An 18531-nucleotide genomic window follows, 5' to 3' on the forward strand; every position below is an offset into this window, starting at 1 on the left:
AGAGGACCAGGTGGCGGTTTCACTGAGACAGGATTTATCTTAGCCCAGTAGCAGAAGCCCCTGCGCTGCGCCAGGGCCAGGGATTTAACAGCAGACAAAGGTGACGTTAAGGGATTTCAGACACCCATTTTTTTTATCTCTCTCTGACACCATAATCAAATTTGAGCTTTTGGGGCACGACCGGTTGAACAAGTACAGTGGAGATACAGCTGCACCGGCTGTAGAAGCACAGCCATGCATAATTAACATGCTTTTCTCTCTCCCGCTCTCTCTTCCTCTCCTATCTCCCAATATCCCCTCTTCATAATCCCTTTTTCTTACACTCTTTTCCTGCCCATTTTCTTCTCCCTCTGTCTCCCTCCCCACCTCTCTCTGTCTCCCTCCCTCTTTCTCTCTCTCGTTTCCACAGAAACCCTCCTGGATGACTTCATGTTGACTCACCCCATCTTCCTGGCCTCAGACAGGTTCCAGCAGGTCCTACTCCAGCAGTATCCTTTACCTTCCCTTTCCTTCCTGGCCTAGCCTGACCTGGGAGCCCCAATGTGTAAACATACACACACCTACACACCCTTCCCAGACATCCCCAGGAAGAATTGGGATGCAGGAAGGCTCGGTCCGAGCACTCCCATCCGCTGTGCAAGGCGAGGGTGGCCCACTTCTGGTTTCCTGTCCGAGTGCTCGTTAGCACCAAGATAATGCTGTTTTGTTCAACGCCACTTACTTCGCTAGGCTAATATAAACAATGGCACTGAACTAGCCTTGACACCGAATTTGGACATGGACAATGTTTTTTTTTTTTTTTGCTTCAGAAAAGGTTATCTTTTGTCTTTTTGAAGCAACATGTTAAGTAGCCTAGCATATGATGTCCGCTATGTTAAAAGCAAGGGCTGTTTTTTATGGAACATGCACACAGTGTTCAGGTAAAAGCTCTTGCAAATTAGCCACTTTAAAAAAATATATATATATATTATAATAATAAAATGTAATTTTTATGAATATTTATATTTTCTACAGTATCAAAGCCATATTAGGCTACTCAGTCAGGCCGGCGCTCAATTTGAGTAAGATTATCCAGTGCTGTTGCTCGTAACTTGGCAGGAGCACTCGACCAAAGGTTTAAGAACCGAAGACTCCTTAGTAACAACAACGCCTCTGGCTCCCGTCTGCACCAAGCCAAGGAACAGGGTTTCTGTTTTGGCACCACCACAGGGGGTTCAGTAAAGTTGAGCAACATTCCCTGACGCAGAGCTGGGATTTGGGTCGCAGTAGTAGTGCATTCATTGGCAATGAGCCACACTGCTACTTAACGTCAGCCTCGTGGCTAACTCCCTTTCTCATATCATTACACTACAGTGGACCAAGAGATATGATATGAGGCTTCTGCCTATCTACAATTAATATATTTACAGCAATGATATTATCCTGCCTATCTCTGGCTTTAGAATCTTAATTTTCATCCATTATGATAGCGTCCCCCCCCCCCCATCATGATCGCTTTCTTTTTTGAAGGCTGTATGTACTGTAAGTAAAGACATTCATCTTTAGTGATGAGATTCCACTAGATATTATGTGTGTCTGTGTGCATTTGTGTGTCTGTCGGTGCATGTCTGTGTGTAAGGGATAGTGGTCTACGTCTGGACGGACACTACACCCCCTTTTCTCCCAGAACCCCCGTTCAGTGTGTCTGACCTCCATTCCCTCGCTGAAGACCCTGGCTGTGTGTGTTTTTAGAGGCCTGATCGGCCCTCCAGGCGACAATGGGACTCTCGACGGAGACTGTAACACAAAGGCATTCTGGGAAAGACCGTCCGCATGCCTCGCTGCCCTTAATGCAGCTTGTCTGGGCCCTAGTGAGACGCCCCAGTGTGTGTGTGTGTGTGGGGGGAGGGGGGTGTTCTTACACATGATCAATGATCCAGCCTGTTCTCCATTGTACCGCTTAACCCTTTCCCCTCTCCTCCTCCCTCCCGCTGTCTTTCTCTCCCACCTATTATTTTTCTCTTCACCCTCTCTCCATCCACACCTCTCCCTCGGTCTCGCTGGCCCTAATCAGATCTTCTGTTGTGGAAACACGTTTGGCTTCCTCCTGGAAATGAAAACAAATGCTACCTCCCATTCCATTAGGAACACTGAGAGTTCCTCCCTTTACGTCATTCTCCCTGAGTAACTCATCCCAGACCCTTCACACACACACACACACACACACACACACACACACACTACACTTGTAGTGGCTGAGCGATCAAAGCCCAGAACCCCTGGCTATGTTGAAGAGCTTTGGAGGGACTCCAAGCCACTGTGGAAGCTGGGGCCAAACTCTCACACCAGCAATAGAACTCAACCCAATAGAACAAAACCGAGAGAATAAGATACTGCAGTGCAATATAAACCCAGCAGCTGGCCTTAAGGTTAGGTTGCGGTTTCTGGAGCTGGGAGAAGCAGGTGAACAGGGGATCATAGCTATAGGATGACTAGATCTGGAATGTGATCCAGGGCATTGATAAATACTGTTTAGTGTGTGAGTTTGTAGGTCACAGGTCTGTGGTGGACTTGGATTGGGGTCTGAAATAGAGGAGGGTGTCAGGGATGGTCCCCTTCAGTGTAGCCGTGGAGTCCGGTGGGTAGTCCCTTCTTTATATTTAGGATAGGATAGCAGGTTTCCCCATGCGTGTGCACGTATGACTCCTCTTTGGTGGCGAGTCCAACATAGACGCATGATGGTATACCTCAAGTCACCGGATGAAAAATATCCCAATATCACACAAATTCTGGTGCTGAACCGTGCAGAGCTCTTCAAAACTCATTACTGCTCTATTTGCTAAGATGCTCTCCTCTCCTTCTGCTGTGGCTGGGAGCTGGAGGGAAAAGGAGTGTGTGTGTGTGTGTGTGTGTGCGCGCAATGGATGGGTGTGTCTGAGCCTTCACCACACAGCTCTCTGCTCTCCTCTGGCTAAACTGTAATTACGAGTTGCTTGTTTGACTCTGAACACCGCACTGAAATACTGTGTTTTTCCATCTGCGTGTCTGGTGACCATGGTTCTACAGCTGTGTGTTTCAGTGAGTTTATTAGAGTTTCTACAGGGTGTTTTTGAGTGCTTGTGTGAGTGGTAATTTAATGTGTGCCTTCTGTCAGTGTGGTGTGTGGTGTGTGCGTGAAGGTACTCATAACCGACATTGTGCAACTATGATAGAATTACAAAGTGTGTGTGTATCCTTTGCTAGTGTGGCATATAAATCATTTTGGTGTGGATAGTAAACAAGTACTAGAAAATAGCTTTCTCCAAATGATTCCATATCTTCCCCAACTTCAATATTAATCTCCTCATGACAGCTATCAGTAGATATTCTCTCGGTCTCTGTGGTGTTTTTCCCCCTTGACTCTGGGTTCAGATTCGGTGTGGAGGGGAAGGCAGGGGAGGGCTGGCCCAGCTGGGACGGAGCAGAGAGGAAGCAGGCTGTGCTGAGTGTTGCTTTCCGCTACCTGGACACATACAGAGAACTGCTGCAGGAAGAGGGCGAGAGGTCCAACAGCTTCCCCAAGGTACTGGTCCAGCACACACACACACACACATGCACGTGTGCGCACATACACACACACACAGACACGCACGCACATGCACATACCCGTGCGCACATACACACAGATACACCACGCACGCACACACAAACAGACATCCAGCAGGACGATGGCGTGAGATCTAACAACTCGTTAGTGTTAAACACGCACTTTACAAGCACACACACACCTGCTCTTCCATCCAAGCAGCCTGGCATCAAGGCTGTGTGCTGTGGCGTTCTCTCTGGGTGGGAGCTGTGTGTGGAGTGTTGATTCTGGCAGCAGCCTGTTAGGGCCGCCCAGGTTGTCATGGTGACGGAAATGACTCAGCTGAACACACCTTGGGAAATGAGGCTTTTGGCCTCTTCGATCTTTCCTTCTATATTCACATTAAAAACACATCTGTCGGTTTCCTTCATGGCCTCTAACACTGCTCCGTTCTGTCGCCACTGTCGTCTACCTATCGCTCTGTAGTGTTCTGTCTCGCTTTCTTTCTCTCTCGCTCCTTTCTCTCAGAACACTGTAGATGCAGTCTGTCTGTCCAGCAGCACATCTTGTGACCAACTGCAACTGCCCACACAGTGCTGGTAGACACACAGAGGCACAAAGTGCACTCGCTCTCTGAAAGTCATGTCTCTCCTTTGCCTCAGGAGCTATATCTGTGTGCAGTCCAACAACTCAGTCAGTTCCCTGAGCTCGTGGAAGACGTGCTGAAGCTTCAGCGCTGGACCGAGATCCTCCAATGCCCGTAAGTCACACATCCACCCCAGCCAGATACACACACACACACGCAAGCACGCACATACACACACACACACACCGAGCCCGCAGCCTCGTCTTTTAGCACCAGTCTGCTAGCGTTTCTGGTATTCTGGGGCTGTTGAAAGGCGTTGCAGCGGGATGTTGCTGTGTCGCACCTCTTGGTTTAGTCAAAGCCTTTATTGCACAATCACTGTTAATTAGTGTAATAGGTTGTTTTTAATGGCCTTGGTTTCTCCTATAGCCTCCTAGCTCACACTGGCTTTTCTTGCACTGCAACTATTGTGGTGCCTTCCCCTATTAGTTACAATCTACTTGCTTACACGCGACGGTACATACAGACCTTTGGATCCATCCCACTGTAGCACACAAGCCATCACAGCCAAATACAAACTAGCTGGCTTTGAAAGGAGGCATAGACTGACAGACCGTCTACTGTGTTTTCCTAAGCAGCTCCGAGGAGGACAAGGAGATTCGGAAGAAGCAAGTGCGTCCTCTTTTCCGCCACTTCCGCCGCATCGACGCCTGTCTGCAGCCCAGAGAGGCCTTCCGGGGATCAGACGAGAGTGAGTGAGACAGGATGTGATGCAAAACGCATCATACTGTGACACTTTCTGTATTTTGAAAGTTCTATATCTTGAAAATGTAATTTCTCACATGCAAAAAAATTGGGACCGTATCAACAGTGGACAATTATTATTATTATTTTTTGAGTGGTATTTTCCTTTAAGGTCTTCAGATACAGGCCAACAGATATGAGGATATGGGACAGATGTTGTACACACTAGAGCCATGTGGGTGAAGTTTAAAAGGGTGTGTGTGTGTGCGGACAGTCTTTTGCAGGGTGTACACGCCGGATCACTCGTACGTGACGATCCGCAGCCGTCTGTCGTGCCGCGTGGGGGAGATCCTGGCGCTGGTCAGGGAGAAGCTGCAGTACAGCGAAGACCAGCCAACCCAACCTGGCAACCTGCTGCTGGTGGCTGTCACCTCCGCTGGGGGTAGGACCACACACACACACACTGGCCCCCACACACACACACAGATACTGTATACATTAAACCTACGATTACTTCTCGCCATGCCTACTTTTTGATTTGCGTTGTGCAGAAGAAAAAAAAACACTTCAACAACCAAAACACCCAATCAGACAAAGCTTTGACATGATTGTTTGAACAGCAACGCTTACATCCACAAAGAGGTTTAGATTTAAATCCACAAATGACTACCCACCACTGCTTGGAGCTAAGCTGCCAAAAGTGATTTGACTCTATGGAGATGAAAACAGTTTGTTGATGTTCTGGCATGTCTCTGTGTGCTTTTTGTTATGTGTTCGCTGGAATCTCTACTAATCCATTGCGTGTGTGCTGATGTGTGAGCTCATCTGTGTTGTTGTGTTCTCAGAGAAGGCCGCTTTCCGGCCTAGCGACGAGGCAGTCTTCACCACCCTGGGAGTCAACACTCACCTGTTTGCCTGCGAGCCCTCCGAGCTGGAGAGCCTGGTGAGTCCTAGAGCACGAGTTATCACTTAACAATGGAGAGGAATGAAAAGCCCTGGCTGGTGGCCATTTTGGATAGCACTAAACATTGTTTACATTTGATTCATTATAGTTCTCAGAAAGCTATCAATATAAAAAATATGCCAAGGAGATGAAACAATGGTGTTTTAGTCCAAAGCTTCTCTGGTAAGACGCCTCTTTTTGTTTCTCTTTTAGCTTCCCTTACCTGAGGAGATCCACTGGTCGCCCGGCGACAGTAAACTACATGACATGAGTGCTGAGGAGGTAGCCACTCAGCTGGTAGTGTTTGACTGGGAGCTCTTCAGCTGCGTGCATGAGGTCCGTGATTGGTGGAGCTGATAGTACTGGGCAGAACCTCTGCTAAATAATTGCAACAAAAAGTTAGCAGCGACGAAAACTTTTTATGCTGTGTGTGGTCTACCTACATTTCCGATGCTCTAGACTTATTGTACGTTTCTACATTGTTATGTCCAGGTGGAGTTTGTGTGCTACGTGTTCCACGGCGAGCAGGCTCGCTGGCGCCCCCTCAACCTTGAGCTGGTACTGCAGCGATGCAGCGAGGTGCAGCATTGGGTCGCCACCGAGATCCTGCAGTGCCAGTCGCTGCCCAAGAGGGTGCAGCTCCTCCGCAAGTTCATCAAGATCGCAGCTCTGTGAGTTCCGGGTGTCTTGTCAGTCCTATTGAATTATGTGCCAATTTGATGATATATGTTTTAATAGTGTGTATGGTCACGATAATAGTTTAGATTAGTGCCAAGTAGTGTTATTTGGTCATTCCTAACAGTGTGTTTTATGGTGTTAGTTTATGGTGAAGTGTGTGTTATTGTCTAGTCATATCTAGTGTGTGTGTGTATGTACTCCAGGTGTAAGCAACAGCAGGACCTGCTGTCCTTCCTAGCTGTGGTCCTGGGGCTGGACAACCCTGCAGTCAGCCGCCTTCGCCTCACCTGGGAGGTAAAACCCCCCCACACACACACCAGTGGAGGCTGCTGAGGGGAGGACGGCTCATAATAATGGCTGGAACGGAGTGAATGGCATCAACCACATGGCAACCATGCGTTTGATGTATTTGATACCATTCCACTGATTCTGCTCCTGCAATTACCACAAGCCCGTTCTCCCCAGTTACGGTGCCACCAATTTCCTGTGATACACACCCCTCCATGCACACACAGTCAACATACACGTCAGCAAACACACTGGCGTAGGGATTTGTTTATAACTCTGGGGACTATTTGTCTGTGGTTTGTGGCAGGGCCTCCCTGGGAAGTTCAGGAAGCAGTTCCAGCAGTTTGAGAGCATTGCGGTGAGTGGTTGTTCGGGGTCTCCAAGGGGACAGTTAAGGGAGTCCTTATAATATGGGCTTACTGTATATCAGGGTTGGGCTAAGTTCCATTTCAGTCAGTCAAGATTCATAAGAGGTCTTCTGACCTCAAAAAGTAAATGACCCCAATCTGTATGTGGTTATGGGTTCATTTATAAGGCACATTTAGTGAAGGGTGAGTGAGTGAACATGGTGTTGTTTTTCAGGATCCATCCAGGAACCACAAGTCATACAGAGACCTGATGGGCAGCCTCAGACCCCCCCTCATCCCCTTCACACCACTGCTGCTCAAAGGTGAGACACACACACACACACCAGTGGAGGCTGCTAAGGGGAGGATGGCTCATAATAATGTCTGTTAAAATGGAATGGCATTAACCACATGGAAACCGTGTTTAATGGATTTGATACCATTCCACCAATTCCGTTCCAGCCAGTACCATGAGCCCGTCCTCCCCAATTAATGTGCCACCAACCTCCTGTGACACACACTATACACACATCAAGTAAATACACACAAACACTGTAGTTCTCTCTCTCCACTACCCAAATGCATATGTTCATCGGCAAAAAGTGAAATCTTTACTAATACAAAACACACACTGAAACACACACCCCGTCCACACAGGCTGCCATTGGCTCAAACCACAGACTAAATAAGTGACGTCGGGCTGCTACTCAAGGCCTCTCCCTGGCCATGGACACGCATACAAAAACACAGTTGAAGAAACACTACACTGTGTTTGTGTGTGGTGCTGAAAACAGGGGCACAAACATCTACACCCCGCCCCAAACACAGCACCCCCCCAGATGTTGTCCAGATGTGAGCTCATAATATCTCTGACACACACACACACACACACACACACACACACACACACACACACACACACTGTGTAGTGTGATTAGAAGGCAGCCGTTGAGCCCCGCCTTGCTAATTAACACCCATAGTTAATCTCTCCCTCAACCCTAGCCTGGGTACCAGTCTCTTTTAGCTAACATTCCACTCCTTTACTACTCCTTGTCATTTGGAATGGCAGTGGAATGTTAGCCGAAGAGAATGGTTTTCCGGCTACCTCAACCCTGCACAAACACAAAGGCCAGCAGGGAGACCGCATGCTGAGCAACACAAGTATGCGACGATCATACTTGTTTCATGCTAGATGCAGCCGATGATGGAGTCTACATGTAAACATACTTCTACATCCCCTTGAGGAATGAATAAAGACTGCGGTACATTCACAGTCGTACACTTAAATACACAGACATACAAAGACATCCAGCATATTCTCACACACACACACACACATGAGCACATATCGGCATTGAGGCACTTCATAACCTACCGCACCGACTTAACAGAAGTCCCTCATTATCGAAGAAAGGCACGTTTTCTCTCTCTTTCTCTCCCGCTCTCACACCCTCTTAACTCAACATGGGACCCTGTCTATAAACATAACCAGGTGACATTCATCTCTCTACTTGGAGAACACAAACCTCCTCCACAGGTGATCAGCTCCATAATGAGCTCTACCCCCCCCTCCACCCTGACCTCCCGCCTCCTCCACCCTGACCTCCCTCCTCCTCCACCCTGAGCTCCCTCCCCCTCCACCCTGACCTCCCTACTCCTCCACCCTGACCTCCCTCCTCCTCCTCCACTCTGACCTCCCTCCTCCTCCACCCTGACCTCCCTCCACCCTGACCTCCCTCCTCCTCCACCCTGACCTCCCTCCTCCTCCACCCTGACCTCCCTCCTCCTCCACCCTGACCTCCCTCCCCTCCACCCTGACCTCCCTCCCCTCCACCCTGACCTCCCTCCCCCTCCACCCTGACCTCCCTCCCCCTCCACCCTGACCTCCCTCCCCCTCCACCCTGACCTCCCTCCTCCTCCACCCTGACCTCCCTCCCCTCCACCCTGACCTCCCTCCTCCTCCACCCTGACCTCCCGCCTCCTCCACCCTGACCTCCCTCCACCCTGACCTCCCTCCCCTCCACCCTGACCTCCCTCCACCCTGACCTCCCTCCCCCTCCACCCTGACCTCCCTCCCCCTCCACCCTGACCTCCCTCCTCCTCCACCCTGACCTCCCTCCCCCTCCACCCTGACTTCCCTCCTCCATTGCCACGTGCCCCGCTTTCAGTGTCAACTCTTTTTTTTCTCTCTCTCCATTCCTCACTCTTTCAAATCTAATCATTTCAAGGGAGTTCTCATATTTCTTTTTAGATCAACAAAGAATTGGATCTATTCAGAAATTGGATCAACAAAATACCGCTGCCGTTATTCCACAGGCCAGCCTTATCCATCACTGTGATAATAGATTGGTTATAGACTACATACAATATATACTTACATTATTCTACACCATAACACTGTGTGTGCAACTTCCTTAATGTGTGGTATATTACACTTAGTGTGTGCTTGTCTCGTTGTCGCTCTCTCTCGTTATCTCGCTCTCTTTGTCCATTTCTCCTCCCCCTTGGGTATGAAATCTCTTGTCAATGTCACTTGGACACCAAAAAACGTGTGGAATGTTTTCCATTTGAAAGCTGTGTATACCAGGCTCTAATATAATGTAGTCATTTAGCGCGTCTGCCAAGTGACTAAAATGTTAATGCAAAATAGTAAGGCTTACAGTCAATAGTAAGCGACTTACGGTCATGTGTGCGTACACTTTTTATGTTTGGGTGGTCCCGGGAATCGAACCCTCTACCAACTGAGCTACAAAGGACCATAAACTTAAACAAGACAAATGTTCAACACGATGTACATACTGTAAAAACCAACTCCTATGGCTACCAGGTCGACTGCTTTCACAGCTCGATGCTTCCACTTTAATCATAATATGACCATAGAGAATGATAGAGGACTCATCTTTGTATCTGGCCCATTATGGCGTCTGTGAGCGCACGGGCAGCGCCATTGAGGCCGTCTCCATTTTGTTGTAGTCAATTTTCTTTTGTACTGTTTTCGTGAGTTGGTAAACAAACTGAAAGGGTCCATACTCCCATCTGGAATGTGTTGTTTGAACAGGTATAAAACCAAGGTTGGCTTTTTATTGCCACCTGCAGTTATGGAATGTTTGCGCACAAGTATAATTAATTGGCTGATCCATCCTGATGACCTGGTGAGAATGAGTTCCTCCCTTAAAGGGATAGTTCACCCAAATGAAGAAATAACACAGACTGCTTGCAGGGTAAGGAAATCAATGAACTATCCCTCTAAACCATAGCAAGTCCCACCCAGTTGACTACAAAAGGGTGAAAGTCCCCAATGGCCCTGCCCATGCTAAAACAGGCTTTTGGGCACTAGAGTACTCCATCCTTCTCTATGGATAGGACGCATGACTGCTGGATAGCAGCTTAGCATACTAGATAAGCCTTGCTATTTGTATTGCTCAATGTTTCTCAATTGTGCAACATATAGGATTGAAAAAAAAAATCTGCATCAGAAAATGTCCATAATATGTCTGCAGCAATAGTGGAATGATTTGTGTTTCACAGTAACTTTACCCACCAGTGTTGGGATTTTCTGTGATATTCATCTATTGATTTCTCCTGCAGGAGCTGCGTCTGTTGTCAAAACGGGAAAGGTTATTTTGGCTGTGTTTTATCTAGTGGAAACCAGGTCAAGTGGCCATGTAGAAATTGCTCCGTCATGTCCTGGTTAATAATATTCTACACTGTTCGCTCAATTTCAGTTTGAGAAAACAAGCACGGAATGCTGTAGGGAATCATTGTACCATCTAAATCGCTGTGAAAAATCTTTTCAATAATAAAAACGTTTTTACAGCTGTTTGAACCTGGTGGACCAAAACCAAAGTAAATGACTTTGGGAAGAGGGGGAGATTGGTTTTGAATGCAGCCTACAGCTTTTACAATTCACCTAGCTTCCACATAGGGGAGACATTCTGCGGAATTCTAGGTGAACCACATTTAAATGCTTGTACAACCTCTCATCCTTCTCCGTGATATTTCACTCTGACCTGGGTGACAAGGTGAAGTATTTTCAAAATGTTATGGATGTTAGGTTACGCACAATATTTACACTCCTGCTAGAACATAACAGCTCAGTGAGGGCTTCCTGGTACCCTGCTCGCTAGTTCAGAATGCTAGCCGTTAATCTCTGTGGTTAAATAACTGTTCAAGTAGGCGCGTGTGTGTGTTGACGAGTAAGGTGCATCTGACTTCTCTCTGTGTGTGTCTGTGTGGGTGGGTGGTGGGGGGGGGTGCGAGAGGAATATGCATACGCTTGCTGTGTGATAGAGAGTTGGTTAGCAAAGTGCATCTGCTCTGTGTGAGAAGGTGTGTGTGTGTGTGTGTGTGTGTGTGTGTGTGTGTTCGGGAAGAGAAGGTGTGTGTGTTTGGGAAGAGAAGGTGTGTGTGTGTGTGTGTTTGGGAAGAGAAGGTGTGTGTGTTTGTGTTTGTGTTTGTGTTTGGGAAGAGAAGGTGTGTGTGTTTGGGAAGAGAAGGTGTGTGTGTTTGGGAAGAGAAGGTGTGTGTGTGTGTGTGTGTGTGTGTTTGGGAAGAGAAGGTGTGTGTGTGTGTTTGGGAAGAGAAGGTGTGTGTGTGTGTGTGTGTGTGTTTGGGAAGAGAGGGTGTGTGTGTGTTTGGGAAGAGAAGGTGTGTGTGTGTGTGTGTGTTTGGGAAGAGAAGGTGTGTGTGTGTGTGTGTGTGTGTGTTTTGGGAAGAGAAGGTGTGTGTGTGTGTGTGTTTGGGAAGAGAAGGTGTGTGTGTGTGTGTGTTTGGGAAGAGAAGGTGTGTGTGTGTGTGTGTTTGGGAAGAGAAGGTGTGTGTGTGTGTGTGTTTGGGAAGAGAAGGTGTGTGTGTGTGTGTGTGTGTGTTTGTGTTTGTGTTTGTGTTTGTGTTTGGGAAGAGAAGGTGTGTGTGTGTTCGGGAAGAGAAGGTGTGTGTGTGTGTGTGTGTGTGTGTGTGTGTGTGTCTTCGGGAAGAGGAGGTGTGCCTGCTGTCCAGTGTGCAGCTCATAAAGCTCCGCTCATAGCATCTTTAGTCCAGGGGTGAAAAAAGTCACATTAGCGTATCGTCTCACCTCCTCCCTCCCTCCTCCACACACCCTCCCTCCCCATGTCTAGCGCCATCAGCAGCATTCAGAACATTCCTCCTGACTCAATTAAACATGACCCCCTCCCCTTCACCCAGCACCCGCAAATTCCAGTTCCTATTGAGGGATCACAGATGAACTCTTTGGCTCATCTCTCTCGGTCCTACCTCTCCTCCGTCTGTGGGCTAAAGCACCGGTAGACGAGGGCAGCCGCTGGGGCGAGTGTCGACAAGCCATTACTTAATTGTTCCTTGCCTTCACTGTGTGTTTACCTTTCTCTCTCTCGTTCTCTTTTTTAACATTTTTAAAAATTTTTATCTCAGATCTGACCTTCCTCCACGAGAGTTGCAAGTCGTTTCATGGGGAGCTTGTCAATTTTGAGAAGATGGTGAGTATACGTGCAGCCCCTGACAGAATAGCCAAAGAAATGCATGCATTTTCTATTTGGCACAATCAGCGTGATTCCCCTGACTACTGTCTTACTACACGCGTCTCCTCTCCCTTCCAGCATAAAGTTGCAGAGATGGTGAGGAGCATCAGACGATACAGGAGCTCTCAACTGGGTAAGCATTAATGGCCACACCTCCCTCCACAGGCACACCTGTCTGTTAAGAACAGTCTTGAAGGCGCCGAGCTCCACCCTGCCATCTGTTTAGAACAGCACAGCCCTCGGGGCCGTTCAATCACACAACCGCCATTCACTACCACCACACACACACACACACACACACACAAACACAACCACCATTCACTACCACCACACACACACACACACAAACAACCGCCATTCACTACCAACACACACACACACACACAAACACAACCGCCATTCACTACCACCACACACACACACACACACACAAAACACAACCACCATTCACTACCACCACACACACACACACAAACAACCGCCATTCACTACCAACACACACACACACACACAAACACAACCGCCATTCACTACCAACACACACACACAAACACAACCGCCATTCACTACCAACACACACACACACACACACACACACACACACACACACACACAAAACACAACCGCCATTCACTACCAACACACACACACACACAAACACAACCGCCATTCACTACCAACACACTCACACACACAAACACAACCGCCATTCACTACCACCACACACACACACACAAACACAACCGCCATTCACTACCACCACACACACACACACAACACAACCGCACACACACAACCGCCATTCACTACCACCACACACACACACACACACAACCGCCATTCACTACCACCACACACACACACACACACCCGCCATTCACTACCACCACACACACACACACACAACCGCCATTCACTACCACCACACACACACACAACCGCCATTCACTACCACACACACACACACACACACACACACACACACAGGCATTCTCAACACATAATGATATTACTGTCTGACAAACCACCTTGCGTGCTAACCACGCCATTATGTCGAGGTAAACACTTTAACATGATCATTCATTACATAGCCTAGTGTGCATAAACACCCAATAACATTATCACTGCACAGAGTACAGCTCAAAACACTGATATGGTTATCACACAACCTAGCATGTTAAATGTTCAATGTCATTATTATCACATAGCATGACATGCTAAACACTCGATAATGTTGGTATCGCATAGTCTATCTAGCATTACTTAACATAACTCACAGACTGGTCCACTATTTTTAGAGCCAGCATCCCCAAGAGTCAGTGTGATTAATTTGTATCGTGCTAGTGCACTACTCAGAAACATTTAGCAATCTGTGCCTTACGCTCATTAGTTTGAGTAAAGCGCGACACTGTTAGACACACTAAGATCATTGACGTTTTGCACAAATCCAGCTAACGCTGTTACACAATCGACACACACAAGAGATTGCTGACATAATATAAGACCCTACGCAATGTAACCCAGTAGAACATTGGCCATCTCCACCCTCTTATTTCTGTATGTTTATTGACATGGGGCATAAAGAGCGGTTTCACAGCACATGAACAACTTGGCCTATCTACATACACGACAACATATAGAGGTTTATGCCTTCTGAATATTCTTCATTTGTACAAGCATATTATATGTAGAAAGATGCTAAACTAGATATATAAAAAAAATCTGAATGTTCCTCATGATAACACTACTGACACAGTGCGCTGGCTAATGACAAACACCACACAATGTTAAACACCACTAAAATAATTCACGGTACTGCACCTTATGCTATTTTTTACTGCTATATTGATTCATGCGTTGTTGGGTTTGGAGCTTGCAAGACAGGCATTTCACTGTACTAGTGTACGTGACATTTAAAACTTGAAACATGAGACCAGAGCCTGTTGTTGTTGTATTTTTACATCTAGTTACAACTTCTGTCTATTGGAGGACACGTTCAATCACCTGGTTTCCAAGGTTTAAGCTCCTTTGTGATGTAAAGAACACAAACGAGACTTGACGTAACTGTGGTGTGTAGGACCCTGAAGTTAAATAGCTTCGACCCGAAAGCAGCAAAATAGGGTTTATTAGCCCTCACTCTGGGCGTCTCAAAATGAAATATTCCATAGCCTTCATTCAGGATAGTCAGACCAGTTACAGGAAGTGCTGAAAACCCTTTTTTAGGGCTGTATTATATTGCACACAGTGCTATAATGAATCTGTGCTTAGATGCGTAAATCCTAGAGGGCTTAGTTACAGCGGTACAGATTACCGCTGTACCCTAATGGACTGTATGGAGTGCTTCGTTGGGTGACCCAGGGGTCGCTCTTTTGAAATACCCCGTCATTTCTATCCCTCTCTTTCTCCCCATCTTTCTTTTTTCTCTCTCCCTCTGTCCGTCATCTGTTTCCATTAAGCATAGGCTACTTCTGCTTAGCGAGCTAGATCACACAGGGAGACGTTTAACTGTGTGTTCTCCGACAGCTATAGGCTACATTCAGGCATACACCACGTACACAAACCCATTGAACCCCCCTCCCCAAAAAATAAATGGCTTCAAAATGTCCCTTTGGGCTCTGGAGTTAATGACCATCTAATCCTATAGATTGCTGCTGCTGTTGTGATGGTGGCACAGAGGAGGATAACGGCGCATCCAAGGAGGATTTTCTGAGCCCAGAATGAGAAAGGACAATATGTGGCCATTGTTAGCCTGCCTGACAAAAAACGTGTTTTGCTGTTGGTTAGAACTGAATCAAACCAGTTTCTTTGCCTGCTGTGTTGTGTGGGCTCGCCGTGAGCAGATGCTGCTGCGATCCTCCTGTTGGGTCAAGTGGAAATAGTAGGGTTGTCTTTCGCCATCTGGTGGTGAGATTAGGACATTGCACGCCACAGCAGCTTCTCTGGGGGTTAAACACTACAATCTAGTGCAGGGATCATCAACAAGATTCAGCCTTGGGCCTCATTTTTTTTTTATTGAGCAAGTGGTCGGGGGGATGGAATATAATTACAAATAATATGTAGACTGCAAATTGACCTCAAGAATCCCAAACATATATGTTTGACTAAAATCTTACCTTGATTTGAATACAATCACGTGCCTCTGTTATGAGTGGGAATACTTGGGAAAGGGTTGCTTAATTTAAAATAACTTTGAGATGATTTCCTAGTGTTTTTAGACGTGTGTGTGTGTGTGTGTCTAAAAACACCAGGAAATCAGCTCCAACCTATATATTTGTGCTAAGAAATTGGGTGTGCAAATAAAAACCACCTGCATGCCAAATTTGACCCGGGGGATCCTGATCTAGGGGGTGAGTATGATTACTGCATACATTGTTTTGTTTGGGGTAACTAATGAACTGACCTCTTTCTCTTTCGTAGCTCTGGATGCAGAGCCTTCCCCCTCTCACCTCCAGACCAAGGCCTACGTTCGCCAGCTGCAGGTCATCGACAATCAGAACCTGCTCTTTGAAATGTCCTGCAAGCTAGAGCCCAAAGACATGTGAGAGAAAGTGCAAATGAGTGGGAGAGGGATGAGAAAGGGGGAGATCGCCCCCATACCCACCTTTACCCCCTTTCTCCATTGCAACTCTGCCCTCAATGGTCTCAACCCTGATTGGCTGAATCAGCTAGCCATTTTTGCTATGCTGGGTGTTTTCCTGGCTTCCTCCAGCCTCCTTCCTGGTCTGCTTGTCACGAGCCACTGCTGATTTTGTGTATAATACTCAGACTGCTGGAAACGGCTGAGAAAAATGACTGGACTCTTTTCTTTGAAGCCTTGTGCGTGTGACTTTGTGAGCATGTTGTGTGAGGAGGGCACAAGGTTTCTGGACTGACTCGACTAGCAGATTGGACAGCCATTTTGTACAGAAAATGAGGATGAATGAATAATACATTTAGTTTGATTTGTTTTTGTTTCCCCAACACCAAGTCATGCTTCTGCTTTCACGTCCAAGTGAAGCCTGTCCAGTTTGCACTGCCACCAAACCCCCTTCCCCAACTGGACCTTTCTGAACTTAACCAAACCAGGATGGTTAGCCCAAATGGGGAAAGGCCGGCTTTGTTTAACTAGACCTGTTGAACTGAAGCCTTTGACATTTGACCCCCAGACAGACTGTATTCCTGCTGTTGTCCCACCTTTTCTCTTTGAAGTACTCAGACGTGAGACAATCTAACCCCGTGACCTCTATCCTAAATCTTGACCCCTCCCCTCCAGCCAATATGGGCACTTACCACCGACAGCTCAGCGGCAGCCCTCAACGAGTCAGCGACAGTTGGATAATAGAAAATATACTCCTATGCTAGTTTATACTAGTACTTCTGGGCTAAAATAAACCCACTTTATACCTCTGAACAAAAGCTTCCACCGTGTCACAAGAAGATGTGGTATTTCGGGTGATGGTGGAATGAAAAGTCTCTGAACCCCATGATGTGCTGCAGGCTTATTGGTTCCCCACGTCAAAGATCTCTCTCATTGGTTGAGTCAGTTGTTGATTGACAGCTCTTGATAATTCCACCCTTTTGGGGGGTTCAGACTGAGGCCGCAGGTTCACCATCACAAGACAAACCCTTCTTTATGTACAGATGATGGGAGGCCAACAAAATTTGTAACAACAAAGCACTTTTGCCTGACCTCAGGGCACATTTTCAGCATGAGAATTGTTTGTGATTGTATAAAATGTTCAGTATAGTTCAGTTCAATATAATTTTTATCGCAATTTAACAAAGCCATTGTCGCAGAACTCTCAACAAAAGAACCAAGTCCAGTTTTATTCTATAGGCATGGTACCATCATCATGGCCACTTGTACTGCACCATAGTTTCTAATATGCTGATTGCTGAATTTTCTCATAGAAAGTATATGGAGTTGAACAACTGGACCCAGTGACGTTGACACCACTTGTTTGCCTGCAACTCTCTCAGGATCCCTGGGTCGCAACCTTCGCGGAGGGCTGCCTGGCAATGCCTGTACGATAAAGCTGTAATGTAAATATTCTATGTGTAAATAGCTAAATAATATGGAGACTCTATTTTGTGTAAAATGCAAGGAGATTATTTAATTTGTTTTGTAAATCTGAGAACGGGTGTAAATGGAGACAGAAATGGAGTCTGCTACTGTAGTTGAGATGAATTATACAGCATATTTCTTCTGTTTTTCTTAAGTGACTGGGAGGCCTGCGGTGGGGGGTCTTAAGTGACTGGGAGGCCTGGGGTGGGGGGATCTCAAGTGACTGGGAGGCCTGGGGTGGGGGGGATCTTAAGTGACTGGGAGGCCTGGGGTGGGGATCTTAAGTGACTGGGAGGCCTCGGGTGGGGGGGATCTTAAGTGACTGGGAGGCCTGGGGTGAGGGGGGATCTTAAGTGACTGGGAGGCCTGGGGTGAGGGGGATCTTAAGTGACTGGGAGGCCTGGGGTGAGGGGGGGATCTTAAGTGACTGGGAGGCCTGGGGATCTTAAGTGACTGGGAGGCCTGGGGTGGGGGGGGGATCTTAAGTGACTGGGAGGCCTGGGGGAGGGGGATCTTAAGTGACTGGGAGGCCTGGGGGGGTCTTGACTCGTGTGGGGGGAGGGGGATCTTGACTTGCGTGGGGTTTTGTTTTTGTACAGAAGTCAGTGTTTACAGTCATCTCTCCTGAAACTCAGATGTGTCATTAGACGTAGCCCAAGGTATCACATCAACCCTTAACCCCAAGGCAATGTGTAGGTCTGAGAGACTTGGATAGGTGGTAATGTAGTAAGACCTCCACTTTGTCCTGTGATGGGCTAGATGGAAGTATCACTATATTGCTTTGCACCGATCACTTGTTTAGGAGGTAGGGGCTAAGGGTTTGCGAGTCGATCTGCTCTTT

The 18531-nt window shown here is 47.3% G+C and overlaps 1 protein-coding gene across 3 annotated transcripts in view; it reads left to right on the top strand.

Moving 5' to 3' along the window:
• LOC118384442 (rap guanine nucleotide exchange factor-like 1) overlaps positions 1-17862 on the top strand; it is a 31865-nt gene extending 14003 nt beyond the window's left edge. Inside the window, exons 2-15 of one of the 3 annotated variants that reach the window (XM_035770991.2) lie at positions 410-488; positions 3391-3541; positions 4207-4304; positions 4766-4881; positions 5149-5316; positions 5720-5817; positions 6031-6153; positions 6310-6488; positions 6699-6789; positions 7091-7141; positions 7366-7453; positions 12540-12604; positions 12725-12779; positions 16064-17862. In XM_035770991.2, coding sequence (XP_035626884.1) covers positions 410-488; positions 3391-3541; positions 4207-4304; positions 4766-4881; positions 5149-5316; positions 5720-5817; positions 6031-6153; positions 6310-6488; positions 6699-6789; positions 7091-7141; positions 7366-7453; positions 12540-12604; positions 12725-12779; positions 16064-16188 — 1487 coding nt within the window. In that variant the 3' untranslated portion in view covers positions 16189-17862. The other 2 variants (XM_035770992.2, XM_035770993.2) reach the window with 2 other exon arrangements.
• Positions 17863-18531: the final 669 nt, after the last annotated feature.

Source organism: Oncorhynchus keta, chromosome 5 (genome assembly GCF_023373465.1).
Source record: "Oncorhynchus keta strain PuntledgeMale-10-30-2019 chromosome 5, Oket_V2, whole genome shotgun sequence".
In the NCBI taxonomy this organism is placed as follows: Eukaryota; Metazoa; Chordata; class Actinopteri; order Salmoniformes; family Salmonidae; genus Oncorhynchus; species Oncorhynchus keta.